Here is a 27,606-nt window from a genome sequence, read left to right on the forward strand (position 1 = left end):
GGGGGTGGGCAAGGAGGATGCTGTGACGGGGGGGTGCAGGGAGATTGAGGTGCGGGGGGGTCTGTAACCCTGCGCTATGGGGTGGTCCATGGGGCCCAGCCCCCCAGGTGTGTGGGGGTGGGCAAGGAGGATGCTGTGACGGGAGGTTGCAGGGAGATTGAGGTGCGGGGGTGGTCTGTAACCCTGCGCTATGGGGGTGGTCTATGGGGCCCAGCCCCCCAGGTGTGTGGGGGTGGGCCGGCTGCGGGCTCCCTCCCCCCCCCACCTCTCAGGTCACTTTCTCCCGCTGGTGACGCACAGGCGCGAGGGGCGGGGGGGGGGATTAGCCGGGCTCATGTGATGCCAGCGCCCCCCCCCCGTGTCCCCTCCAGCTGGGGGGGGGGCGGGGGCGGGGCTTAGCGCCCCGCTTTATAGCCGCCGCGGCCGGGCGGGGAGAGGGACCGTCCCAGCCCGGCCCGAGCAGCGGAGCCTGACCCCGCATCCAGCCACCCACCGCCGGCCGCTCCCGGTAGGGACCCCCCCCCCACCTGGGGGGCACCGCGACCTCTAGGGCTCAGGGCGGGGGGGGATTGATTGGGGAGGGGGCGGCTCAGGGGAAGAGTGTGTATGGGGGGGAGGCGGTATTGGGGGATGTTTGATGGAGAGGATGGGTGGGGAGGGGGTTCCTGGGGAAAGGGGGGTCAATGGGGGGATTAGAGGGGGACTGCTGGGGGAGAGGGTGTCTCTGAAGGGGAGGGGGGTCTCTGGTGGGGCTGCTGGGGGAGGGGGTGTCTGAAGGAGAGGGGGGTCTCTGTTGGGGCTGCTGGGGGAGGGGGTGTCTCTGAAGGGGAGGGGGTCTCTGAAGGGGAGGGGTCTCTGGTGGGGCTGCTGGGGGAGGGGGTGTCTCTGAAGGGGAGGGGGGTCTCTGAAGCGGAGGGGTCTCTGCGGGGGCTGCTGGGGGAGGGGGATCTCTGAATGGGAGGGGTCTCTGGGGGGGCTGCTGGGGGAGGGGGATCTCTGAACGGGAGGGGGGTCTCTCGGGGGGCTGGGCGGGAGGGGGTGTTTCTGAAGGGGAAGGGGTCTCTGGGGGGGCTGCTGTGGGAGGGGGATCTCTGAAGGGGAGGGGTCTCTGGGGGGGCTGCTGGGGGATGGAGTGTCTTCGGCTCTATTAGCACATCCCCACTTCGTGCTAAGACCCCCCCCCCCCCCGCAGGCTGCTGCCCCCTTCCCCGCATCCCCGGTGGGGGGGGGCGTGGGGGGATGCCGCTGGCCCCTCCCCCATTGTTACCAGGGAGCCGTCGCCATTACCCGGACACCTGGGTCCCTGAGGATGCGCCCGCGCCCGGGGGGGGAGGGGGGAAGGGGCGGGCGGGGCCCGATCCTCCCTCTTCCCTCCCCCCCCCGTCACTTTCCCCTGGGAACAAAGACTGGGGGGAGGGGAGATTGTCACCCCCCCGAGCCCCTGCCATGGGGAGGGGGGGCGCAAGGCAGGTGCCACGGGGAGGGGCGCAGGGACGGAGCTGCCCCCCCACCTGTCCCCGGGTCCCTGCGCTCTGCCTGTGGCTGTGCCCCCCTGTTGCCTCCCCCCACCTTCAGGATGTAACCCCTTGCTAAGGAAACCCCCGGGGGCTTTTCTTGGGGGGGGGGCTGGCCTCGTCCCTCCCCAATATCAGCCTCCCCCACATTCCTGCTCCATCTAGCTGCTTCTAGGGCCCCAGGGTGACCCACCCACTTTCCCTGTGCCCCCCAAATTGGGCAGGGAAGGGGGCTAGGCAGAGGGACCTGATACAATCTGAGTGTCCCCTGCCCCACACCCATCCTCCTCCCCTGTTCCACACCCATCCTCCTGCCCTGCAGGCAGAGTTCCCCGCCCCACACCCATCCTCCTCCCCTGCCCCACACCCATCCCCCTTCCCTGCAGGCAGGGTTCCCCTCCCCCACACCAATACCCTCCCCCTCCCCCACCCCACAGCCATCCTCCTGCCCTGCCCCACACCCATCCCTCTCCCCTGCAGGTAGCTTTTCTCTCACCTGACATATTGCAGCGTTAACGCCCCCCCCAACAGAGGGGACAGAGTGGGGAGCTAACTGGGCCCCCTCCCCATCCCTCAGCAGGGTCACAGGGGTAGGCAGGGGGGGTCCCTATTCAAACCCTGTTTAAGAGCAAAGCTGGGATCTGACCCGGGATCTCCAACCTCCAGCACGAGCGGTTGAGCCCCTGGCCTGGGGGGGCTCTGGAGCGGGGGGAGTCTGGCCCCAGGAACAGTGAATTAAAGGGGAGCAGGAGGGACCCCCCACTGGGCTGCAGCCGGCTTCTCCCAGAGGCTCTGGCCCCGTTAATATTGAATGCAAGCGGATCAGCGTTGTCAGGCCAGGTTAAGGGCGCTGCCCCAGGGACCCCCCGGTCACAGGCGGGTACCCCGACCCCCAGGGATAAACGCCATGTGGGGGCCATGCGGGACAGCCCCTGGCTCGGGGGTCAGTGCGTTCTCCGCTCTCCCTCGCACGGCCGGGCCGTGGGGGTCCGATTCCCCCTCATCACCAGCTGTGCCCGGCAGCCGGGGGCTCCGGCGTCAGCGCATCTAAAAACGTCTCCCGTTCTGCAGATAACCCCAAACGCGAGGCTACAAAGCCGGTCGGGCGGCCGCGGGCCCCAGCTCGGCCCTTAACCGAAGGCAAGAGAAGGGTCCGGCAAAAGGCAGAACGTGCCTGGCCCCAGGGCAGCGACGGCCCGGGCCGAAGGAAGCCTGGGGGTAAATGCGCCCCAGCCCGAACGCCGGACAAACGCGATGTGACACCCCACGCCTGGCAGCTCCGTCCACCCCCCACCGCCCGCGGATTCGCCCCAGCGGGATTTTCTAGCTGGGGGGCTGGCCCCCCACATTAATAAGCCTGACGCATCCCCCTCCTCTCCATGCCTGCCCCCCCTGCAACTCTCCCCCCATCTCCGCCCCCCCAGCAGATTAACACGATCTGTTTTTAGCCGGGCGCTGAGAACGTGACGCAGACGGAGCTGACAGATGCCGAACGCCAACTCCTCCAAAACCGAACTGGTGGGGGGGGAGGTAGGGATTGGGGGTCACAGCATCTTCCCAGCCCCCTCTCCTGCTGTGTGACCCTAAGGGGAAGGCCAGGAGAATAGGGGCACAGATTGGGGTACCCCCATTCCTTTGCCACCAGCCTGCTACCCCTTCCCTCCCCCCCAGTCCAGACCCATGGGTCTGGCCACCTCTGTATCCCCCCCAGCCCACCCCAGACTGGCGGGCCCAGATCCAGGGGTGTCTATGGGGCGGGTGGGCGCACAGTGGTTCAGTGGGGGGTAGGGAGGGTGAGGGGAGCTGGGTGGGAAGGAGTTTTTTCCGTCAGATCGCAGGCGCCAGATGCCGGGGGATGGGCCCGGGCTGGGGTGGGGGAGGAGAACCGGCCCGACCCGTCTGTCCATGACAAGGGGACCAATGGGGTGGGCGGTGCCAGCCTGGGGGGGAAGGGGTAAGCCCCCCCATCCATCCCCCCCATCCCTGGGGATGGGACAGCTTGCAGCTGGAGGAGGGAGGTCCCAGAAATGGGACAAGGCAGCCGCCCCTGCCCCACAGCTGCCCCACCCCTGTCAGGCCACCGCCCCCTGCCCCCAGGTCTGCAGCCGCCCCTGGGCATCGTAGGCACAGCTGCCCCACCGTGACCGGGCTCGAACCCTAGGGTAGGGCAGGGTGGGGACCAGCGCTGGGCCCCGGCCACGCTCAGGCAGAACAGGGACGGATGGAGACGGGGGGGGCTGGCTGGAGGGGGGTGCACCAGAATGGACGTGGGCCCTGCTCCCCCCAAGATTCTGTACCTCCTTAGGGGGCCGGGATGAATATTTCAGGGGGGCAGCGGGTCGAGTTCCCGGGTCAGACGTTTCCGTCTCGCATGGCCTAGCTGTAAACCCGCCCCCGCAGGCCGCCTCGGGTTCCCTTTAATATTAATGACCAGCTCCCGGCGCGGTGAAACCAGAGACACCCCAACCTGGCCAGGCAGCGTCCGCTCAGGGGAGACGCCTGCTCCAAGCGGGGGGAGCCCAGGGCTGAGCTAGCAGGGGGCTGCGGGTCGGGAGTGAGGGGCACTGGCAGAGCTGGGGGGGGGGGTAGGGCTGGGCTGGCAGGGGCTGCGGGTCGGGAGTGAGGGGCACCGGCAGAGCTGGGGGGGGCAGGGCTGGGCTAGCAGGGGCTGCGGGTCGAGAGTGAGGGGCACTGGCAGAGCTGGGGGGGGGCAGGGCTGGGCCGGCAGGGGCTGCAGGTCGGGAGTGAGGGGCACCGGCAGAGCTGGGCGGGGGGGCTGGGCTGGGCTGGCAGGGGCTGCGGGTCGGGAGTGAGGGGCACTGGCAGAGCTGGGGGGGGGGGCAGGGCTGGGCTAGCAGGGGCTGCGGGTCGGGAGTGAGGGGCACTGGCAGAGCTGGGGGGGCAGGGCTGGGCTGGCAGGGGCTGCGGGTCGGGAGTGAGGGGCACTGGCAGAGCTGGGGGGGGGGGCAGGGCTGGGCTGGCAGGGGGAGCTGTGGCTGACGACACTTACCCAGCTTCCCATCACTCCCCACCCCAGCGTGTCCCCCATCAAACCTCACTTGGACACAAAATTAATCTTCACTTCCTCTCCCTGCATCTCAGCACCGGGCGAGGGGTCCCTGGGTCACCAGCCGCCCTGCCCCAGAGGTGGCTGCATCTCAGCACCGGGCGAGGGGTCCCTGGGTCACCAGCCGCCCCGCCCCAGAGGTGGCTGCATTTTAGAGACTCACCCGGCTGTTAGCAGCGCTGTTGAGCGCTGTAGCCTGATTTAGGGTGTACTAATTGTAGTAAGATGAGGCCCTGAAACATAAACCCTTGTATCAGAGGCCCGGTATGAGGCCTGAGGCCTGACCTGAAGAAATGGTGAAGACTTTGCTAACATAAAGCAAAAGTTCAGCTGTGAGCCAGAGGCCGGCCCTGCTCCCAGAAGTTGTCAAGAGGAAGGCTGCTAAAAGCACGTACACACATATAAGCACTACTAAGATGAACGTGTCCCAGGATGGCACCAGAACATCCCGGTACGGACACATCCCACAGAGATAAAAAGGAACAGGCAGACCCAGCCTAAAGACAGGGGACATGTTTGTTTGAACCAACCTGTACCAGGGCAGAGGCAACACCCTAATGCGTAGAGGGGCTGTACCGCAATACATCAGGGGTGATGTGTAACTTGTTTGTACCTGTGTATAAGAATGTGTCCCTGAAGAGTTGTCTTTGTCTGGCCTGGGGGCAGTGGAGTGTCCCGCCACTGACTGAGCTGTGTCCATTGTTGGGGGGCACAAATTCGTAGTTTGTCCTGTAGAGTCTGTGGGGAACTATCACTGTGCTTCGTTTGACAATAAACGTGGCTGGTGCCTTCGTACTTTATCGGAGCCTGTGGTCATTGGGGGGTCTCTTGGGGTTTGCTGTGTCAGCGATCTGCGCAGAGCCGGGGCAGCACACAGAGGGAACACGCACGCAGCCGACTGATACCAACATTGACTAGAGCAGAGCACCACCCCGGTAGCGTCTGACATTGGTGACCCCGACGTGTTGATAACAGTCAGCAGCGTGCGCGTGTTCCCTCTGTGTGCTGCCCGGCTCTGCGCAGGTCGCTGACACCGAGGGGATAGGTCCCGTGCCCCATTCTGCTCCGGCAATGGAGCACGACCGTGTTGTCTGGTTTCATGGAGTTGTAACAGTTCAGTCCCGATTTTTGGCTCAGTCTTACCCTTAGAGCAACGATAAGGGAGTAGCAATCAGAAATCTCCATGTCCATTTCATGGGTGCCATCTGCTGGGCTCCAGTCGTCGCGATTCCATCGGATGCTGTTCACTTACGTCCTGAGGAGCAGGGCCGGCTCCAGGCACCAGCGTAGCAAGCAGGTGCCTGGGGCGGCCAATGAAGAGGGGGACGGCACGTCCGGCCCTTCAGTGGCAATTTGGTGGCAGGGCCGTCACTCCCTGTGGGAGCGAAGGACTTGCCGCCGTAGAATGAAGCGGCGGTAGAGCTGCCGCCGATCGTGGCTTGTGTGCGTGTGTCTGTGCGTGTGTGCGTGTGTCTGTGCGTGTGCGTGTGTCTGTGTGTGTGTGGTGTGTGTGTGTGCGTGTGTGTGTGTGTGTCTGTGCGTGTGTGTGTGTGCGTGTGTGTGTGCGTGCGCACGCTTGGGGTGGCAAAAACGCTAGAGCCGGCCCTGCTGAGGAGGAAGTTGTTCCTGCAACTTGAACGATCGATACAGCTTTAACTGATCAGCATGGTAGATTCTGTCTTTATTACGCTTGCCTCCTGTTATTCTAATCTTATACCCGGCTGAACTGAGTTTAGGGATGATTCAGAAAGCTCCGGTCCATCGTTACACAACCCTTGTTCTGGTGATTTATACGATAACAACATTACTTGGTCTCCAAGCACCCAAGCAGTCTAGTCTCTCTCTGGTTTTTGTCAAAGTAAGCCTTGGCCTTGCGTCTGGATTTTCCCAATTTGGCAGCTACCTGCAAGTGGAGCTGATGTAAAGGTTTGGGCAGATTCTGCGGGTAGGTATCCATCTCTATTCCCTCTAATTGAGCGCCACTGGTGCCAATTAAATGTTCTGGGAATCGCATCGTTCCGCCTGTCACCACTTCAAAGGGTGTTTTATCAGTAGATGCAGCCGATGTCGCTCTCAATGCCATTAAAATGACAGGCACGAGAGTGTCCCAGTTACGTCCACTGGCAACAACCAGATTCCTCAACATCACTTTTATAGTTCGTTCCCCCAGCCCAGATGACTGTGGTCTGTATGGGTTGTGGAGTCTCTGCGGGACTCCCATTAATTTAAGACAGTTCCTAAAGAAGTGTCCCATGATCCCTGGTCCGACTCTACCTTTGCAGGGATCCCCCAGCGAGAGAAGACTTGCTCTACTAGGACCTTGGCAGTGGCTTTTGCAGTATTGCCTTTAAGAGGAAATGCCTCTCCCCACTTTGAAAAAGCATCGATAACCACTCATAGGTATTGGTTACCTCTGTGAGGATCTACAAAGTCAATCTGCAAAGCCATCCAAGGACCTTCATACAGCTGAGATTTTAATGGCGCATTTCTTTGTACAAAGGATCTATTGTTAGCGACCCTTCCCTTTCTGTTTTGGAAAGCTCTCGGATTACTTTCACTATGGTATTATCTTCACATTAGTTTTAAACCCGGTACGAGGTTTACCTTGATGGTAATAACTAGAACCGTCAACAAAGAAAGGATACCTCTTAACGGATCTGTCTCCTGGATCAATGGTTGGAAAAGCTTTTGTTTTTCCTCCTCCCTTAGATCCAATTGATCAAGATCAGGACACGCGTGTGGCTCTCCTTGATACAGTAGAGCAGTTGGTAACAAGGATGGTGTCCTAATAGGTTTGAGTGCAATATCCTTCCCTTGCAGCAGTAATGCCGAGTGGGCTAGGTGAGTATTTGAAACTTGCTCATCTTTTACCCCATTGGACAGTAAGAACTGAAGGGGAGTGTGCGATGAGCATAATATGATTGGGCTGAGGCCAATTAGAAAAGAAAGTGTTGTATGACCCAACTGGTGGTCAATAGGTACTTTTCACAATTGTCATATTTAAGTTCAACTGATGACATTAAATGTGAGGCATAAGCCACAGGTCTGATTTTCCCATGCCTTTCTTGTGAGGCCACAGCCGCTAACGCATTAACACTCACCGCTATCTCTGGATGATCGCGTATCTCGGGATTTGGAGTGATCAACACTGGAGCCTTGACAATGGCCTGTTTTAGCTGGGACACTTCGTCTGTGTCTGCTCACACCATTTCCACTGGGCACCTTTCTTTAGTCGTTGGTACAAGGGACCTGCAATAGAAGCAAAATTGGGACTGAAATCCCTGTGGTACCCCATTAAACCCCAAAACGATCTTAAAGCTGTTGGGTCCTGTGGTAAAGGCAATGTTTGGATTGCATCTACTTTCTGTTGTGCCGGGGTTCCACCCCATTGTCAGGGTGAGGCCCAAGAAAGAGAGACAATTGGCCATTAGCTGTGCCTTGGCCGGATTGCACTTTAACCCTGCTTCCTTTAGGATCTGCAGGAGCTCGTCAAGTCTTTCTAAATGCTCCTTTTTAGTCTGTGTAGCTAAACACGGGTCATTTAAACCACACAGCCTCTGGATGAAAGGACTTGATTAGATTTGGCATTTTGGCCCTTGTGGGGACACAAGTGGGTGTGACCTGATTCAGGCGTCTGTAATCTATTGTGAGAGGCCAAGAACCATCTGGTTTCTTCACAGGCCAAATGGGGGAATTGGCAGTAGAAGTACATCTACGTAGTACTCCCTGTGTCAGTAAAGACTTGATAGTAAAGTATCAGGGGGTAGCCGTGTTAGTCTGTATCTACAAAAACAACAAGGAGTCTGGTGGCACCTTAAAGACTAACAGATTTATTTGCATACGAAGAAGTGAGGTTGTTACCCACGAAAGCTTATGCCCAAATAAATCTGTTAGTCTTTAAGGTGCCACCAGACTCCTTGTTGTTTTTGGCTTGATAGTAGTCTTTCCTAGGTACAGGTTTGCCTGGTCTGGGTAAGGACACTGTCTCTGGGCTGAAATCTCTCCTCCTTCCACAACAAGAGTGACTGCCATGCATCCACAATCATGTTTGTGTTTAGCAAAGGCATTCGCCTGCTTGCGAAGTAACGCCTGTAACTCAGGTTGGTCTGCGTGATTAGCCACTGTTTTGTTCAACTCATACCCCTCAGGTTCAGAGTCCTCCGCTGGATCCGGGGAACTACAGGCCAGTCAGCCTCACCTCAGTCCCTGGAAAAATCATGGAGCAGGTCCTCAAGGAATCAATTCTGAAGCACTTAGAGGAGAGGAAAGTGATCAGGAACAGTCAGCATGGATTCACCAAGGGGAAGTCGTGCCTGACTAACCTAATTGCCTTCTATGAGGAGATAACTGGCTCTGTGGATGAGGGGAAAGCAGTGGATGTGTTATTCCTTGACTTTAGCAAAGCTTTTGATACGGTCTCCCACAGTATTCTTGCCACCAAGTTAAAGAAGTATGGGCTGGATGAATGCCTGTAAGGTGGATAGAAAGCTGGCTAGATCGTCGGGCTCAACGGGTAGTGATCAATGGCTCCATGTCTAGTTGGCAGCCAGTATCAAGCAGAGTGCCCCAAGGGTCGGTCCTGGGGCTGGTTTTGTTCAATATCTTCATTAATGATCTGGAGGATGGCGTGGACTGCACTCTCAGCAAGTTTGCAGATGACACTAAACTGGGAGGACTGGTAGATACGCTGGAGGGTAGGGACAGGTTACAGAGGGACCTAGACAAATTAGAGGACTGGGCCAAAAGAAATCTGATGAGGTTCAACAAGGACAAGTGCAGAGTCCTGCACTTAGGACGGAAGAATCCCATGCACTGCTACAGACTAGGGACCGAATGGCTAGGTAGCAGTTCTGCAGAAAAGGACCTGGGGTTACAGTGGACGAGAAGCTGGATATGAGTCAACAGTGTGCTCTTGTTGCCAAGAAGGCTAACGGCGTTTTGGGCTGTATAAGTAGGGGCATTGCCAGCAGATCGAGGAACGGGATCATTCCCCTCTATTCGGCATTGGTGAGGCCTCATCTGGAATACTGTGTCCAGTTTTGGTCCCCACACTACAAGAAGGATGTGGAAAAATTGGAAAGAGTCCAGCGGAGGGCAACAAAAATGATTAGGGGGCTGGAGCACATGACTTATGAGGAGAGGCTGAGGGAACTGGGATTGTTTAGTCTCCAGAAGAGAAGAGTGAGGGGGGATTTGATAGCAGCCTTCAACTACCTGAAGGGGGTTCCAAAGAGGATGGATCTAGGCTGTTCTCAGTGGTGGCAGATGACAGAACAAGGAGCAATGGTCTCAAGTTGCAGTGGGGGAGGTTTAGGTTAGATATTAGGAAACACTATTTCACTAGGAGGGTGGTGAAGCACTGGAATGGGTTACCGAGGGAGGTGGTGGAATCTCCTTCCTTGGAGGTTTTTAAGGCCCGGCTTGACAAAGTCCTGGCTGGGATGATTTAGTTGGGGATTGGTCCTGCTTTGAGCAGGGGATTGGACTAGATACCTCCTGAGGTCCCTTCCCACCCTGATATTCTACGAGTCTATGACACCAGGCCACACTCAGGTATGACTACTGGTGAGTCATCCTTTGCCTGTTCTACAGTAAGACACAATAATTGGTTACCCAGATCAAGAACACATCCCTGTTTGCAGTTCCCAATAGACAATTCTCTGGGTCTGCTAATTTCATCAACGCAAAGGTATGAACCTTTCTTAGGTGACCTATCTGTACTTCAATGGGTATAGGTAGTGTGGTAACAACCTGATTACTTGCCAAAGTTGCAAGTGTCTTTGTACACCCTGATGACAGAGAAGAGGATCTAGGATCCTTGACATGGAAAATGCTAATTGCTGCCCCAGTATCTATAATACAATTCCAGTGGCAGCCCCCCACCACTGCAGATACTGTGGGTCTCCCCCCGCTGCCTAACGGGGCTATGACTACGCTTGGGGCTGGTTGGCGTCATGCCGAGGAATTTGTAGAGTATGCAGACAAATAGTCTACGGGTTCTCCTTCTCTATCTCCGGAGGCTGTCCACCGGAGAGAAGGAAATGAGTTAACGGAGGCCACCGGACGGTTTGAGGGTGCCGGGCCCTGGCCTTCCATCACCAGCTCAATCATATGGACTCGGAGTTTCCGGATATCCCGTCGTTGAGCCTTAAGCGTCTGCTTAAACATCCTTACAACTGAGTCCCCATCTTTGACTTGGGTCTCTGCAGGCGTGAATTGTTCTGTGCGGCATCTGAAAAGAAAGGAACACGGTCCAGGGCCCATATATGGGATTCAAACGCATAACCCTGTCGAGGGGCCTGCAGACTCGAAGGTCCAGGGTTACTACGTGGGTTAGGGTTATTTTGCCAACGCAGGTACCTAGGGACACCTCGGCCTAACCCTGGGGGTTCCTTAATCCGGTCCACCAGGTGATACCAGCATACACCAAGGGGGTGTAGAAGGTCCACGGAATTCTAGGGACCTAGACAATGTGGATGATTGCCCAAATGCTAATAAATGTCGACCCAAAAGGGACTGGATCTCCTGATCTATATGATGCCAATGTAACATTGGGTGGAGGAGCAGAAAATCTGGGAACTGCATTTCAAGAAAGATGTGGAGAAATTGGAGAGGGTCCAGAGAAGAGCAACAAGAATGATTAAAGGTCTTGAGAACATGACCTATGAAGGAAGGCTGAAAGAATTGGGTTTGTTTAGTTTGGAAAGAGAAGACTGAGAGGGGACATGATAGCAGTTTTCAGGTATCTAAAAGGGTGTCATAAGGAGGAGGGAGAAAACTTGTTCACCTTAGCCTCTAAGGATAGAACAGGAAGCAATGGGCTTAAACTGCAGCAAGGGAGGTTTAGGTTGGACATTAGGAAAAAGTTCCTAACTGTCAGGGTGGTTAAACACTGGAATAAATTGCCTAGGGAGGTTGTGGAATCTCCATCTCTGGAGATATTTAAGAGTAGGTTGGATAAATGTCTATCAGGGATGGTCTAGACAGTATTTGGTCCTGCCATGAGGGCAGGGGACTGGACTCGATGACCTCTCGAGGTCCCTTCCAGTCCTAGAATCTATGAATCGTATTCCTTGGTTGTTGTAGCTCTCTCTGTTGTAACCTAGAGATAACTACATCACAAGCACTAGCTACTTGTGTCACTTGTGACACCGCATCTTCTAGTCCAGGGGTCGGCAACCTTTCAGAAGCGCTGTGCCGAGTCTTCATTTATTCACGCTAATTTAAGGTTTCACGTGCCAGTAACACATTTTAATGTTTTTAGAAAGTCTCTTTCTATAAAAGTCTATAATATAGAACGAAACTATTGTTGTATGTAAAGTAAATAAGTTTTTTAAAATGTTTAAGAAGCTTCATTTAAAATTAAATTAAAATGCAGAGCCCCCCGGACCGGTGGCCAGGACCCGGGCAGTGTGAGTGCCACTGAAAATCAGCTGGTGTGCCGTCTTTGGCATGTGTGCCATAGGTTGCCTACCCCTGTTCTAGTCCTTGAACAATCACGGTCTCTAAAGGCACTCCCTCTTCACTGTCAGGGGTGGACACTAACAGAGGAGAGGATATTTCCTCCCCCTTTGCTGTGCTCACCTCATCCTTTACATCACTAGTCACCTCCTCTATGATGAACCCCTCCGGTGGTGCCACCCTGAGACTTACTTTCTATCTGCAGACGGCCGGTATCTCCTGCACCGCCAACTTCCTCTCCTGACTCTCCCTGCGGCTCCTCAGACCAATCTCCAGCTCCGCTCCTAAAGGTACAGTATTAACCTGAGCTCATTCTCTTACCCTACTTCTAGTAACTGGCCCTGCAGAGTTTTTGTCTCCGTCGGTTCCACTGTGCCAATAGGGACGGGAACCGATTCTTTATCCTCCTCTAACACATCTCTTAACTTTTCAACTCTCTGATTCTGTCCAACAGCCGACCACGGTCTGATCTAGAGCCCTCCAGCGATTTTAGGCTGGCATCCACAGTTCACTGGGCTTTCCTGAGTAACTCTCATTTTTATTCAATTTCTTTCCCAGCGAACTACAAGCCACGAGCAGGCATTCAACAGCTCTTCCTTTTACCAGTTGAGTCCTGATCTTTTTCTGCTCTGTTTCTACATCAAATACCTCACTCACAAAACCCCATGGGTTACCATGCTCAGAAATCATCTCGCTATTTCTCAGCTGTTCTAAACCTCCTCCATGTTCCTGAATGTATTTTCTGGCAAAGTTTTCTAAAGCCAGACTGCGGGCAGCTCCAACAGACTCCACTCTTGCCCTTACTCCACTTACCTTAACACGTAACATAGAACTCACTCCAATTCTAACACGTCACGAGATTATGTAATGAACTATAATGAACTCTGAAACTGAAGTGGGACCAGCTCTAGGCACCAGCAAAGTACAATTCCAGGGGCGGCATTCCGGGCAGTTCTGCTCTCAGAGGGTTTTTTTATTTTTTTTGCTTGGATGGTTCCGCTCTCGGAGCTTGGGGTGGCAAAAAACCTAGAGCCGGCCCTGAACTGAAGGCGTCCCTTCCCAGAAACGACAGGAAATAATACCCCAAACCGGTTTTACACTTAGGTCAATAAGTCCCAAATAAACGATAGAGAGGTGGGGGCACGTTCCCCTCTCTTCCCTCGATGGCTCATAGCTGATTGAGAGGTTTTTTCCCTCTGTCGGGACCTGCCAAACAGCTGGGGATACTGCGGCAGATGGATCAGAGGTGCAGCCCGGGAGAGTAGGGGGGACTGAAGAATTATACAAGTTCTGAGTTATTGTGGCCTCTTGGCGACAATTAATACATAGATATATCAACTCCCCCGCCACCACTAGTGTGGGTCAGCAGGCCCGATGCTACTGCTAATATCTTATTGGTGCCATTCGTTACAACTTCCACCTCCAACAAAGCCCCTTAAATGCGCGTATCACATTAAATAACAATGCTCTTTAAATAATAACACTCTTACGTTAGAATATTACTTTTTATCTTGCAAGATTAAATTCAAAACCTATAAGTTAAAACCACAAAACAGAGCCAGAAATACTGGGACTGCGGCCAAGCCGCAGCCACAGGAAATCAGGTTTCTGTGTTTTTAGGAGTGAGTAAGACACAATCTCTGTAACTTTAACCATTTGCTTATGTCTTGGGTGAGACTCTCAGGGGTCGAAGGATGCCTGGAATCCCTGACAATTCCTGTCACACACTCCTCAAAGCTCCTGCCTGGCTCGCCAGCCTGTAGCCTGATTTAGGGTGTATTGATAATATTAATCTGGATAATATAGGAATGTAATTTAGTAATTTAATTAAATTAATAATATTAATAATAAATAATATTAATATTATGGTAACCAGATGAAGATCAACTTTCCTTTCTGTAAAAAGTCTTAATATAGAGATGCTAACTTTGCCTTAGGTTAACATACAGGGTTTTAGCCTGTAGGTCTCTTGCATTACAGCCAAACTTTTAATATTTACTTTTAATATACATTTATAAACCTATTACACTACATCAAATACTTAAACCAGGGGTAGGCAACCTATGGCACACATGCCGAAGGTGGCACACGAGCTTGATTTTCAGTGGCACTCACACTGCCCGGGTCCTGACCACCGGTTCGGGGGGCTCTGCATTTTAATTTAATTTTAAATGAAGCTTCTTAAACATTTTAAAAACCTTATTTACTTTACATACAACAATTGTTTAGTTATAGATTATAGACTTAGAGAAAGAGACCTTCTGAAAACGTTAAAATGTATGACTGGCACGTGAAACCTTAAATCAGAGTGAATAAATGAAGACTCGGCACATCACTTCTGAAAGGTTGCCGACCCCTGGCTTAAACTATAAGAAAAGATCTATCTATGCAAGCAAACAGGTTAATCCTATAGGCTACAGCGTGGGTGTGTGTGGATGTCCGTGGATGTCCCCCACCCACGGCGGTCTCATGGCTCTGCTCTCTCCCTGCAACCCCGCTAGCCAGGGGCATGAAGTTGGAGCCGGGGATCAGCAGCGACCCGCAGCTGCAGTTCGTGGTGGCGACAGAGAAGGAGTTTGAGGAGATCCTGGCCATGTCGAAGGGCATCTACGGGGGCCTGGATTATCTCCCCAGCCGCTACCACGCCTGGATCCGCGAGCCCAACCGCACCGTGGTGCTGGCCAAGAAGAACGGAGAAGTGGTGAGTGGGACATCGGACCCGGCAGTGTCCTGCAGAGGGATGCACCTGGGCCTGAGGGGTACTCGCTCCTGGGGCAGAGTGAGCCGGGTTAGGGGGTCCCCCATATAAAAAAGATCCCAGATGCTACTCCACAGAAGTGGCTGCATCTCAGCGCCGGGCGAGGGGTCCCTGGATAACCGGCCACCCCACCCCAGAGGTGGCTGCATTTCAGTGCCGGGCGAGGAGTCCCTGTGTCACCAGCCGCCCTGCCCCAGAGGTGGCTGCATCTCAGTGCCGGGCGAGGAGTCCCTGTGTCACCAGCCGCCCCACCCCAGAGGTGGCTGCATTTCAGTGCCGGGCACGGGGTCCTGTGTCATCAGCCGTCCCACCCCAGAGGTGGTTGCATTTCAGTGCCGGGCGAGGAGTCCCTGTGTCACCAGCTGCCCTGCCCCAGAGGTGGCTGCATCTCAGTGGTGGGTGAGGAGTCCCTGTATAAATAGCCCCCACTCTCCACCCAGAGGTGGCTGCATGTGGAGTCTGTATTCCTGCCCCCCCAGGCTGTCTGCATCCCAGTAATCCTTCCCCGCACCTCCCCCAGCATGGCCCCTCCCCCTGCCCCATTTCTCGTCTCCTGGCGGGCTCCCCGCTCTGACCTGCTTTGAGCTGTGGCGGGATCGACCCGTGTCCCTGGCTGTTATAGATCCGCATCACGCTCGCGTCAGAGCCAGAGGTGGGCGCATCGCCCGTGAACCCTGCTCCCTGCCCCGGGTTCGGGTCTCGCCTCCAGCCAGGCCAGCCCCCGAACCGGGAGAAACCTGAGCCGACGAGCCAGGCCCGGTTGGTCCGGGTGCAGGAACCACCTGGCGCCGGGGTAGGGGCAGCGACCCGAACGCAGCTTCAGCTCTGGCCTCAAGCCCCCGGAAATGGTCGACGCGGGAGTGAATTTGTGTTTGCCCCCAATGCTCAGCCAATGGGGGACCGGGGTGGGAACCATGTGACGTCTGTCCAGGCAGAATTACCTGGGGCGGGGGGGGGGGGGGGGGGGTTCAGACTCGGAGCTGTCCGATGGGACCCGACCAAATGACGAATTCTTGTAACGACTCCAGGGGTCCACCATATAAAAAGACCCCCCCCCATTGCTACACCCCAGAGGTGGCTGCATCTCAGCTCCGGGCAAGGGGTCCCTGTGTAACCAGCCGTCCCGCCCCAGAGATGGGCGCGTCTCAGCGCCGGGCGAGGGGTCTCTGTGTAACCAGCCGCCCCGCCCCAGAGGTGGCTGAATCCTGTGACTGGGGGGAATAGGCTGAAATTCATCCTCTGGTCATATATAGCCTGGTAATGCCGAAAAGCCCCGCCCAGGGAGGGTCAGGCCTAGTGGTTGGAGCAGTGGCAGCAAGGCCCAGAACGAGGGCAGGGCTGGGAGCAGAGCCGGGAGCAGGATACGGCCCGTGGGCCTATTACTCTCCCAGGGCCCTGTCTCCTGCGTCGCCAGCCCAGCCCCTGGCTGGTGGATTGGCTGGAGCCTAGCGCAGGAAGGAGTCATCTCCGCATGGGGCTTAATCAGGCTGTAATTCAGGGATGACTCATCACCCCCCCCCCAGTCCCCTATTGTTCAGGTGCCACACAGACCTCCCCTCTCTCCCTCCCCTCCCCCGAGATCAGGGTCCCCCATTATACCGGGCACTGCTCACACCCTCCCGATGCAAGGCACGGGGCGGGGATTGATTTAAATCATCCATTTTAACCGGCTTTTCCATTTGTACTGCAGTGCTTTCTCCAGCACAAGGTGCATTTGCACGGGCTGGCTCCAAGCCAGTGGCTCTGGCCCCCTTTCAGGGGTCGGATTGTCTTGCGTACCCCCAAGTTACCCCTCACTTCAAAACGACGTGCTTACGAAAATCAGCCACCAAAATACAGAAGTGTCATAGCCACGCTATGGCTGAAAAATGGCTGATTTCCTCCTGGTTCCCATATAATTACAAAATAAATCAGCTGGCATATAACGACGGTGCTCCCATCTCGGTGTACCGCACGCAGAGCCGTATAAACCAGTCACTGTCTGTGGGAAACTGGCGTTCGGACTGGCTTCGCTAGTGCTTTCTCAGAGCTTGTTGTAAAACGAGGCAAATATTCCCGGGTACACGTATCCCTGGTTGAGAACCGCTGCCCTAACCCTTCATCCAGGGGGACCCCAGCTCACTGGGACCTTAACGCACCCTTAGGTCCGTCCGTTTGCTATGCAGGAGGCTGTACGGCATGGAAGCAACGGGCTTCGTTAATCGTGCATTTTGCTCCGGAACTGGTGCCAGGGGCCTTGCGTGGTCCCTTTCTGCCGGGGCTTTGGTCAGGCCGTGCTCGGACAGGCGCTGGAGCTGAGAGAAACGCGCCAAGCCCCCCTCTCCAAATCGCTTCTCTTGAACCGAACGCCCTTCACTGGTTTGGCGACCCCCAGCGTCTCCTTTTCCCTCTGCGGCTCGTTGATTAAGCCGGGATTAACGGGAGGCCACGAATTAAACCGATCGTTGCCCAGCGGGCTGGGAACGTTTTCAAATCCGCCCAGGAGAAAGTGAGCGGAGCTTGAGTTCCTCCTCGCTGGCGTCGCTTGCAAATCAGCCGTTCTCAAGCAGGGGCACACGTACCCCTGGGGTACACAGATCGTCCAGGGGCTCCATCAACTCCTCTAGAGATTTGCCTAGTTTTACAACAGGCTACAGAGAAAGCACTAGCGAAGCCAGTCCGAACTCCAGTTTCCCACAGGCAGTGACTGGTTTATACGGCTCTGCGTGCGATACACCGAGATGGGAGCACTGTCGTTATATGCCAGTTGATTTATTTTGTAATTATATGGGAACCAGAAGTAATTTGTCACTGACCGTGCACTGTGACGCGTCTGTATTTTGATGTCTGATTTTTGGAAGCACGTCGTTTTTAAGTGAGGTGAAACTTGGGGGTACGCAAGACCAATCCGACTCCTGAAAGGGGCACATTGGTCGGGAAAGGTTGAGAGCCACTGGCCTAAATCCCGTAAGCTAATCAGCCGGGCCCTGTTCATAAAGCGTCGCCTCCCCAGCTCGCTGTCCCCCCCCGATTCTCTTTATAGAGCGGAGCCCCCTTTAACGCCAAGAGTTTGGGAGAGGCTCCTGGATCCTGCCTGGTTCGTTTTTATTTCCGTGTTTGAAGAGAGAATAAATCAGTTTTAGGCCTTAAAAAGATTCTTTATTAAACTCAAATCACATTGTAAATGTTTTTTTTCTTTTTTTATTTTGACACAAGGAAATAAAAAATTCAGTTGAAATAAAAAATACAACCTGATCCAAGCGGTGGTTCTCCCCCCTCGTTAATTCCAGCGGTGGCTCCGTTCCCGCCCAGCCCGTGCTAACCCGCTCCCCCCCCCATCGTTAACTCCAGCGGTGGCTCCGTTCCCGCCCAGCCCGTGCTAACCCGCTCCCCCCCCCCCTCGTTAATTCCAGCAGTGGCTCCGTTCCCGCCCGGCCCGTGCTAACCCGCTCCCCCCCCCATCGTTAACTCCAGCGGTGGCTCCGTTCCCGCCCGGCCCGTGCTAACCCGCTCCCCCCCCTCGTTAATTCCAGCGGTGGCTCCGTTCCCGCCCGGCCCGTGCTAACCCGCTCCCCCCCCCATCGTTAATTCCAGCGGTGGCTCCGTTCCCGCCCGGCCCGTGCTAACCCGCTCCCCCCCCCATCGTTAACTCCAGCGGTGGCTCCGTTCCCGCCCAGCCCGTGCTAACCCGCTCCCCCCCCCATCGTTAACTCCAGCGGTGGCTCCGTTCCCGCCCGGCCCGTGCTAACCCGCTCCCCCCCCTCGTTAATTCCAGCGGTGGCTCCGTTCCCGCCCGGCCCGTGCTAACCCGCTCCCCCCCCTCGTTAATTCCAGCGGTGGCTCTGTTCCTGCCCGGCCCGTGCTAACCCGCTCCCCCCACTCGTTAATTCCAGCGGTGGCTCTGTTCCTGCCCGGCCCGTGCTAACCCGCTCCCCCCCCCCGTTAATTCCAGCGGTGGCTCTGTTCCTGCCCGGCCCGTGCTAACCCGCTCCCCCCCCTCGTTAATTCCAGCGGTGGCTCCGTTCCCGCCCGGCCCGTGCTAACCCGCTCCCCTTAATTCGAGCGGTGGCTCCGTTCCCGCCCGGCCCGTGCTAACCCGCTCCCCCCCCGTTAATTCGAGCGGTGGCTCCGTTCCCGCCCGGCCCGTGCTAACCCGCTCCCCCCCCCGTTAATTCGAGCGGTGGCTCTGTTCCCGCCCGGCCCGTGCTAACCCGCTCCCCCCCCTCGTTAATTCCAGCGGTGGCTCCGTTCCCGCCCAGCCCGTGCTAACCCACTCCCCCCCCTCGTTAATTCCAGCGGTGGCTCCGTTCCCGCCCAGCCCGTGCTAACCCGCTCCCCCCCCTCGTTAATTCCAGCGGTGGTTCTGTTCCCACCCGGCCCGTGCTAACCCGCTCCCCCCCCTCGTTAATTCCAGCGGTGGCTCCGTTCCTGCCCAGCCCGTGCTAACCCGCTCCCCCCCCTCGTTAATTCCAGCGGTGGCTCTGTTCCTGCCCAGCCCGTGCTAACCCACTCCCCCCCCTCGTTAATTCCAGCGGTGGCTCCGTTCCCGCCCAGCCCGTGCTAACCCGCTCCCCCCCCTCGTTAATTCCAGCGGTGGTTCTGTTCCCACCCGGCCCGTGCTAACCCGCTCCCCCCCCTCGTTAATTCCAGCGGTGGTTCTGTTCCCACCCGGCCCGTGCTAACCCGCTCCCCCCCCTCGTTAATTCCAGCGGTGGCTCCGTTCCCGCCCGGCCCGTGCTAACCCGCTCCCCCCCCTCGTTAATTCCAGCGGTGGTTCCGTTCCCACCCGGCCCGTGCTAACCCGCTCCCCCCCCTCGTTAATTCCAGCGGTGGTTCCGTTCCCACCCGGCCCGTGCTAACCCGCTCCCCCCCCTCGTTAATTCCAGCGGTGGCTCCGTTCCCGCCCGGCCCGTGCTAACCCGCTCCCCCCCCTCGTTAATTCCAGCGGTGGTTCTGTTCCCGCCCGGCCCGTGCTAACCCGCTCCCCCCCCTCGTTAATTCCAGCGGTGGTTCTGTTCCCACCCGGCCCGTGCTAACCCGCTCCCCCCCCTCGTTAATTCCAGCGGTGGTTCTGTTCCCGCCCGGCCCGTGCTAACCCGCTCCCCCCCCTCGTTAATTCCAGCGGTGGTTCTGTTCCCGCCCGGCCCGTGCTAACCCGCTCCCCCCCCTCGTTAATTCAAGCGGTGGCTCTGCTCCTGCCCGGCCCGTGCTAACCCCCCCCGCCTCGTTAATTCCAGCAGTGGTTCTGTTCCCACCCGGCCCGTGCTAACCCGCTCTCCCCCCCGTTAATTCCAGCGGTGGCTCCGTTCCCGCCCGGCCCGTGCTAACCCGCTCCCCCCCCCTCATTAATTCCAGCGGTGGTTCTGTTCCCGCCCGGCCCGTGCTAACCCACTGCCCCCCGCCCCCATTTCCTCCCCAGATCGGGCTGCAGTCGGTCTGCGTGGTGGACGCTGGAGAGACGGTGCTGGTTGAGGGGCTGCGCGTGGCACCCTGGGAGCGGGGGAAAGGCGTGGCCGGCGTCCTGCAGCGGTTCTGCACTGAGCTGGTCAAGGAGCAGCACCCCGGCGTCAAGGTGGTGCGGCTGACGCGGGACGACAAGCTGGGCCCCAAGGACTTCAAGAAATACCGGCTGATCACCAAGCAGGTAGACGCAGGAGGAGGGGATATTAAGTGCATTACGGTAGTGCCCTGAGGGAGGAGGGGGGATTGAGATGGGGCCCCTTTGTTCTGGGCACCACAAACCCCCCACACAGCGAGAGACTGGCTGACTAGGTGAAGAACCATCCTCCCCACTGACGGGGAAACTGAGGCCCAGAGCCTTGCGGTGACTTGCCCGAGGTCACACAGAGCTGGGAAAAGGTCCTGGGGCCCCTGGGCACAGAACCCAGGGGCCCTAGAACCGGGCACAGAACCCAGGGGCCCCAGAACCGGGCACAGAACCCAGGGGTCCCAGGCACAGAACCCAGGGGCCCCAGAACCGGGCACAGAACCCAGGGGTCCCAGATCCGGGCACAGAACCCAGAGGTCCCAGGCACAGAACCCAGGGGCCCCCAAACCGGGCACAGAACCCAGGGGTCCCAGGCACAGAACCCAGGGACCCTAGAACCGGGCACAGAAGCCAGGGGCCCTAGAACCGGGCACAGGACTCAGTGGGCCTGGCTCTGGGGCCCACCCTTGGAAGCCTGGGGAGGTGATGGGAAAAGGGGAGATGATGGGGAAAGGACCCCCAGAGGGTCAGGGCTGGAGAGTCCAGCGGGAACCCACTGCAGCAGCACTGTCTAGTTCCTCCCAGAGCAGGGTGAGCTGTGGGGGTCTCTGGCTTGGCCTGGCTACTCCCGCTGGCCCCAGGGTCCTTCCCGTCCCTGGGCCGGAGTCGGCCGCGCTCGGTGGCTGATGGGTCGGCTCTGGGCTACCAGGCCTCTCCGCCCAGGGTCAGCCTGCCCATCACCCTGGTATCTGGCTCCCGGGAAGGTCGTGGCTGCTGACCCACTTTACCCGGCCACGTGAGCCGGCTGAGCGGTGCCTGGTGGGGGGTGGGGGTGGGGGTTAGCTCAATTAGTGGAAATCAGTCGTGTCATGTGATACCGGGAGAGCAAAATGGAGCAGCAGCCACTGGGGAAGGGGGAGGGAGGCAGGACTCCTGGGTTCTCTCTCTGGCTCTGGGAGCAGAGTGGGGTCTCGTGGGTGAGAGAGAGCAGGAGGCAGGAATCCTGGGTTCTCTGTCCTAGAGGGGACAGGCTCCTACCCCATTCCCCGCTCCCCTGAGCCAGCCAGTCCCTGGCCTGGGGCCGGGTGGGAGCCGGCGCCCCCTAGAGGGGACAGGCTCCTACCCCATTCCCCGCTCCCCTGAGCCAGCCAGTCCCTGCCCTGGGGCCGGGTGGGAGCCGGCGCCCCCTAGAGGGGACAGGCCCCTGCCCCATTCCCTGCTCCCCTGAGCCAGCCAGTCCCCGCCCTGGGGCCAGGTGGGAGGCAGCGCCCCTAGAGGGGACAGGCCCCTGCCCCATTCCCCACCCCCCTGAACCAGCCAGTGCCCGCCCTGGGGCCGGAGGGGAGCCGGCGCCCCCTAGAGGGGACAGGCCCCTGCCCCATTCCCTGCCCCCCTGAGCCAGCCAGTGCCCGCCCTGGGGCCGGGTGGGAGCCGGCGCCCCCTAGAGAGGACAGGCCCCTGCCCCATTCCCTGCCCCCCGAGCCAGCCAGTTCCTGCCCTGGGGCTGGGTGGGAGCCAGCGCCCCCTAGAGGGGACAGGCCCCTGCCCCATTCCCCGCCCCCCTGAGCCAGCCAGTCCCTGCCCTGGGGCCGGGGGGGAGCCGGCGCCCCCTAAAGGGGACAGGCCCCTGCCCCATTCCCCGCCCCCCTGAGCCAGCCAGTGCCCGCCCTGGGGCCGGGTGGGAGCCGGCGCCCCCTAGAGGGGACAGGCCCCTGCCCCATTCCCCGCCCCCCGAGCCAGCCAGTTCCTGCCCTGGGGCTGGGTGGGAGCCAGCGCCCCCTAGAGGGGACAGGCCCCTGCCCCATTCCCCGCCCCCCTGAGCCAGCCAGTCCCTGCCCTGGGGCCGGGGGGGAGCCGGCGCCCCCTAAAGGGGACAGGCCCCTGCCCCATTCCCCGCCCCCCTGAGCCAGCCAGTCCCTGCCCTGGGGCCGGGTGGGAGCCGGCGCCCCCTAGAGGGGACAGGCCCCTGCCCCATTCCCCGCCCCCCGAGCCAGCCAGTTCCTGCCCTGGGGCTGGGTGGGAGCCAGCGCTCCCTAGAGGGGACAGGCCCCTGCCCCATTCCCCGCCCCCCGAGCCAGCCAGTTCCTGCCCTGGGGCTGGGTGGGAGCCAGCGCCCCCTAGAGGGGACAGGCCCCTGCCCCATTCACTGCCCCCCTGAGCCAGCCAGTGCCCGCCCTGGGGCCGGGTGGGAGCCGGCGCCCCCTAGAGGGGACAGGCCCCTGCCCCATTCCCCGCCCCCCGAGCCAGCCAGTTCCTGCCCTGGGGCTGGGTGGGAGCCAGCGCCCCCTAGAGGGGACAGGCCCCTGCCCCATTCCCCGCCCCCCTGAGCCAGCCAGTCCCTGCCCTGGGGCCGGGGGGGAGCCGGCGCCCCCTAAAGGGGACAGGCCCCTGCCCCATTCCCCGCCCCCCGAGCCAGCCAGTTCCTGCCCTGGGGCTGGGTGGGAGCCAGCGCCCCCTAGAGGGGACAGGCCCCTGCCCCATTCCCCGCCCCCCTGAGCCAGCCAGTCCCTGCCCTGGGGCCGGGTGGGAGCCGGCGCCCCCTAGAGGGGACAGGCCCCTGCTCCATTCCCCGCCCCCCGAGCCAGCCAGTTCCTGCCCTGGGGCTGGGTGGGAGCCAGCGCTCCCTAGAGGGGACAGGCCCCTGCCCCATTCCCCGCCCCCCGAGCCAGCCAGTTCCTGCCCTGGGGCCGGGTGGGAGCCGGCGCCCCCTAGAGGGGACAGGCCCCTGCCCCATTCCCTGCCCCCCTGAGCCAGCCAGTCCCTGCCCTGGGGCCGGGTGGGAGCCAGCGCCCCCTAGAGGGGACAGGCCCTGCCCCATTCCCCGCCCCGTGCCCCCAGCAGGGAGGTCCCTGTATACCCCAGCCGGCTTACCTGCGTCTCTCCCCCTCCAGGGCATCCTGCTGGTGCGGTTCAACGCGGCGGAGCTGCTGGCCCGGCTGGACGCGGCTGTGGCCCAGCTGTGGGCGGGCGGCTTCCAGCCGCTGCCCACGGAGGCGCTGGAGCCAGGCGAGGTGCGGGGCCTGGTGCTGAGTCCCGCCTTCCAGAGCGAGGTCCTGCCCGGCCGCACCCTCATCCAGGACTGGCAGCCCTACAAGCCCAGCGAGTCCAACCTGGCCCTGCTGCAGCAGAAGCAGCTGCACTGGGTGGTGGATTGCAAGGCCCGGCCCACGGCCGCCTCCCTCTGCACCCAGCCCTTCCCCATCCCGCTGGGCGAGGACTGGGTCTACCTCAACATCGACGCCTTCGGCCGCCACCCCGCCCACCTCAAGAGCCAGCTGCTGCACCACCTGCGGGCCCGCCTGCCCGCCCTGCGGGGCAACGTCATGTGCCAGCTCTTCCTGGAGCCCAGCCTCTGGGGGGAGCTGGCCGAGTTCTGCCGGGCCGGCCTGCGGCTGGAGCTGGCCAAGGGCTACACCGAGCAGTACCTGCTGGAGGCAGATATCTAGGGAGCTGGGGGGGGGACAGGGGATACTCCCCCCCACACTTCCTGGCCCCACAGAAGCACTTTCTGAGCCTTGTTTCCCATCCTCCACCAACCCATTCCTGGCCCCCTAGAGGAACTCCCCTAGGAGACATGACCCTCCCTCCCCACCCGCTTGGCAAGCCCTAGCGACGGTCGATGGAGCTGAGCAACGGTCGGCATGGTGATGGAACCTAGTGATGGTTGGTCCCACGACAGAGCCCAGTGATGGTTGATGGAGCCTAGCAACAGCTGACACGGTGATGGGGCCCAGTGATGGTTGATGGAACCTAGCAACAGTTGACATGGCAACAGAGCCCAGAGATGGTTGATGGAGCCTAACAACAGTTGACACTGTGACAGAGCCCAGTGACGGTTGGCATGGCGACGGAGCCCACTGATGGTTGATGGAGCCTAGCAACAGTTGACACGGTGACAGAGCCCAGTGATGGTTGGCATGGCGATGGAGCCCAGTGATGGTTGATGGAGCCTAGCAACAGCTGATACGGTGACGGGGCCCAGTGATGGTTGATGGAACCTAGCAACAGTTGACATGGTGACGGATCCCAGTGATGGTTGATGGAACCTAGCAACAGTTGACACTGTGACAGAGCCCAGTGACGGTTGGCATGGCGACGGAGCCCACTGATGGTTGATGGAGCCTAGCAACAGTTAACATGAGAACAGCGCCCTGCAGTGGTTGACAGACCCTCCCACAGGCTGCTGGATCCCTGCGACGGTCGCCCTAGCAATGGCTGATAGAAACCTGTGTGCAGGGCTCAGCTCTCCCCTCCCCCCAAAAAACCCGCCTGGAAGCCAGGCCTAGAGCGCCCCCCCCCCCGCCCCTCTAGTGATGCCTCTAAACCGAGTAACGTGCAATATAGAGTCTCATAAACGGAGATATATTTATAAAGTCGCCTGCAACAAGAATCCTCCCCCCCATCGCGCCACTAGAGCCGCCCCCCCACCAGTGCTAGAGCCCATCCCCCCCCCGGCACTACACACTAAACCCTCCCCCACCCCCAGTGCATCCCCCCCCCCCCCCGGGAGGTCAGGAGCAGGAATCCTGCATCCCTCCCTTGGGGCAGTAACTTGTGGGGTGCCCCCTCACCCCCGCTTTGGTTTTGTTGTCCCAGGCCGGGCCGAGCCCACCGTATTATTAATGCTAGTCTCTGATCCAGGTTAGATCAGCGAGCCCCCCGCCCCAACTCCGGGGCTGGCACAGAATGGGGGGGGGGGGGGGGGGGGACTGGGGGCCCTGGTTTCTTTCTGTAACTAAACTCCGCCCCGGTTATCCCCCAAGCTGTGATTCCCTCCCCCCATCCCATGTGGCAATAAACCCCTCTTCCCTCAGCCCTGCCTCGCCTCTCATTTCTGCCCAGTGCCCGGACGCTCCCCCAGGAGAGGTGGGGGGCCCGGTGGGGTACGGGGGTGGCGTCCAGCGGCTGCTTTGTCCAGTGTCTGAACCTGGGGTGAGAGCCCAGACCAGGGGACAAGTGTCACAGCCGCATCCCCCATGTGTCCCGTTCCCCGGCCCCCTGAGCCAGCCAGTCCCCACCCTGGGGCTGGGGGGGAGCCGGCGCCCCCTAGAGCGGACAGGCCCCTGCTCCATTCTCTGCCCCCCTGAGCCAGCCAGTCCCCGCCCTGGGGCCGGATGGGAGCCGGCGCCCCCTAAAGGGGACAGGCCCCTGCCCCCTTCCCTGCCCCCCTGAGCCAGCCAGTCCCCGCCCTGGGGCCGGATGGGAGCCGGCGCCCCCTAGAGGGGACAGGCCCCTGCCCCATTCCCCGCCCCCCTGAGCCAGCCAGTCCCTGCCCTGGGGCCGGGTGGGAGCCGGCGCCCCCTAGAGGGGACAGGCCCCTGCCCCCCTGAGCCAGCCAGTCCCCGCCCTGGGGCCGGGGGGAGCCATCGCCCCCTAGAGCGGACAGGCCCCTGCCCCATTCCCCGCCCCCCTGAGCCAGCCAGTCCCCGCCCTGGGGCCGGGGGGGAACCGACACCCCCTAGAGTGGACAGGCCCCTGCCCCATTCCCTGCCCCCCTGAGCCAGCCAGTCCCCGCCCTGGGGCCGGGTGGGAGCCGGCGCCCCCTAGAGCGGACAGGCCCCTGCCCCATTCCCCGCCCCCCGGAGCCAGCCAGTCCCTGCCCTGGGGCCGGGTGGGAGCCGCTGCCCCCTAGAGCGGACAGGCCCCTGCCCCATTCCCCGCCCCCCTGAGCCAGCCAGTCCCCGCCCTGGGGCCGGGGGGGGAGCCGGCGCCCCCTAGAGGGGACAGGCCCCTGCCCCATTCCCCGCCCCCCTGAGCCAGCCAGTCCCCGCCCTGGGGCCGGGTGGGAGCCGGCACCCCCTAGAGGGGACAGGCCCCTGCCCCATTCCCCACCCCCCTGAGCCAGCCAGTCCCCGCCCTGGGGCCGGGTGGGAGCCGGCACCCCCTAGAGGGGACAGGCCCCTGCCCCATTCCCCGCCCCCCTGAGCCAGCCAGTCCCTGCCCCATTCCCCGCCCCCCTGAGCCAGCCAGTCCCCGCCCTGGGGCCGGGTGGGAGCCGGCGCCCCCTAGAGGGGACAGGCCCCTGCCCCATTCCCCACCCCCCTGAGCCAGCCAGTCCCCGCCCTGGGGCCGGGTGGGAGCCGGCGCCCCCTAGAGCGGACAGGCCCCTGCCCCATTCCCCGCCCCCCTGAGCCAGCCAGTCCCTGCCCTGGGGCCGGGGGGGAGCCGCTGCCCCCTAGAGCGGACAGGCCCCTGCCCCATTCCCCACCCCTCCCTAAGCTGGCTGCGGTAGTTGGGCCTTTCTCTGCCATGGGGATCCAACGGGGTGGGGTGCCTCACCCGGGGCACCCCTCTCACACCAGCACCAGCTGATTTAACCCCCCAGGATGGGGGCAGGGATGTGTGTGTCTGGGGAGATGGGGAGATGGGTGTGTGTGATATTTTCTCCAAGCCATTCAGACAAAGGGGCGCTCGCTCTGTGCTGTTAAATTAACCCTCAGATTGCGCCCCCCCAATGCCGCAGAGAGGGAAACTGAGACACCAGCGTGCCCAGAAGTCACGGGTGTACACTGGGGTGTACACATACACACACACACACACACGGGTGCTGTCATGCACACAAAGACACAGATCCCAGACGCACAGACACGGACTCCATCCCACGCTTCCATCAACGCACCACAAGGGGGAACTCGGGTCTGTCTTCTGCGGCTGCCTCCATCCATCTCTGGCTCCTTCTGGTTCTTCACTTTTACCACCACCTCGGTGGGAGCTGGGCTTCAGGAGCTGAGAAGCAGCCACCTCTGTTGTGGGGCAGTTGTTTCTACAGTGACCCCTCTATCTCCACCCAAGTGAGCCACTATCTCAGGCTTCAGAAGGACTAAAAGGTCAATTGGCTCCTCGACAGCACCAGATGCTGGTTGGAGGGTTCTCTTCTGGAGAGAACCCAGGAGTCCTGGCTCCCAGCCCCCCCTGCTCTAACCCACCAGCCCCCACTCCCCTCCCAGAGCTGGGGAGAGAACCCAGGAGTCCTGGCTCCCAGCCCTCCCTGCTCTAACCCACCAGCCCCCACTCCCCTCTCAGAGCCAGGGAGAGAACCCAGGAGTCCTGGCTCCCAGCCCCCCTGCTCTAACGCACCAGCCCCCACTCCCCTCCCAGTGCTGGGGAGAGAACCCAGGAG

At 60.1% G+C, this 27,606-nt stretch overlaps 1 protein-coding gene across 3 annotated transcripts; it reads left to right on the forward strand.

The window, feature by feature from the left end:
- Nucleotides 1-140: 140 nt before the first annotated feature.
- NAT16 (N-acetyltransferase 16 (putative)) lies at nucleotides 141-25,299 on the forward strand. 3 transcript variants are annotated; one of them, XM_065569049.1, is made up of 6 exons: nucleotides 141-508; nucleotides 2,586-2,732; nucleotides 12,248-12,332; nucleotides 14,544-14,743; nucleotides 20,199-20,423; nucleotides 23,378-25,299. In XM_065569049.1, exons 4-6 carry the CDS (start codon nucleotides 14,552-14,554, stop codon nucleotides 23,930-23,932), a joined length of 972 nt encoding a protein of 323 aa, XP_065425121.1. In that variant the 5' UTR covers nucleotides 141-508; nucleotides 2,586-2,732; nucleotides 12,248-12,332; nucleotides 14,544-14,551; the 3' UTR covers nucleotides 23,933-25,299. The 3 variants fall into 3 exon arrangements, with proteins under 3 accessions (XP_065425121.1, XP_005314468.1, XP_005314469.1); XM_005314411.5 differs by lacking the exon at nucleotides 2,586-2,732; XM_005314412.5 differs by lacking the exons at nucleotides 2,586-2,732; nucleotides 12,248-12,332.
- The last annotated feature ends 2,307 nt before the right edge of the window (nucleotides 25,300-27,606 follow it).

This window comes from Chrysemys picta, chromosome 16 (assembly GCF_011386835.1).
Source record: "Chrysemys picta bellii isolate R12L10 chromosome 16, ASM1138683v2, whole genome shotgun sequence".
In the NCBI taxonomy this organism is placed as follows: Eukaryota; Metazoa; Chordata; order Testudines; family Emydidae; genus Chrysemys; species Chrysemys picta.

Coding starts and splice junctions, on each gene's coding strand:
- NAT16 (XM_065569049.1), top strand. CDS start 14,552: ATGAAGTTGGAGCCGGGGATCAGCAGCGACCCGCAGCTGCAGTTCGTG. Junction 14,744..20,198: donor CCAAGAAGAACGGAGAAGTG/GTGAGTGGGACA, acceptor TTTCCTCCCCAG/ATCGGGCTGCAGTCGGTCTG. Junction 20,424..23,377: donor ACCGGCTGATCACCAAGCAG/GTAGACGCAGGA, acceptor CTCCCCCTCCAG/GGCATCCTGCTGGTGCGGTT.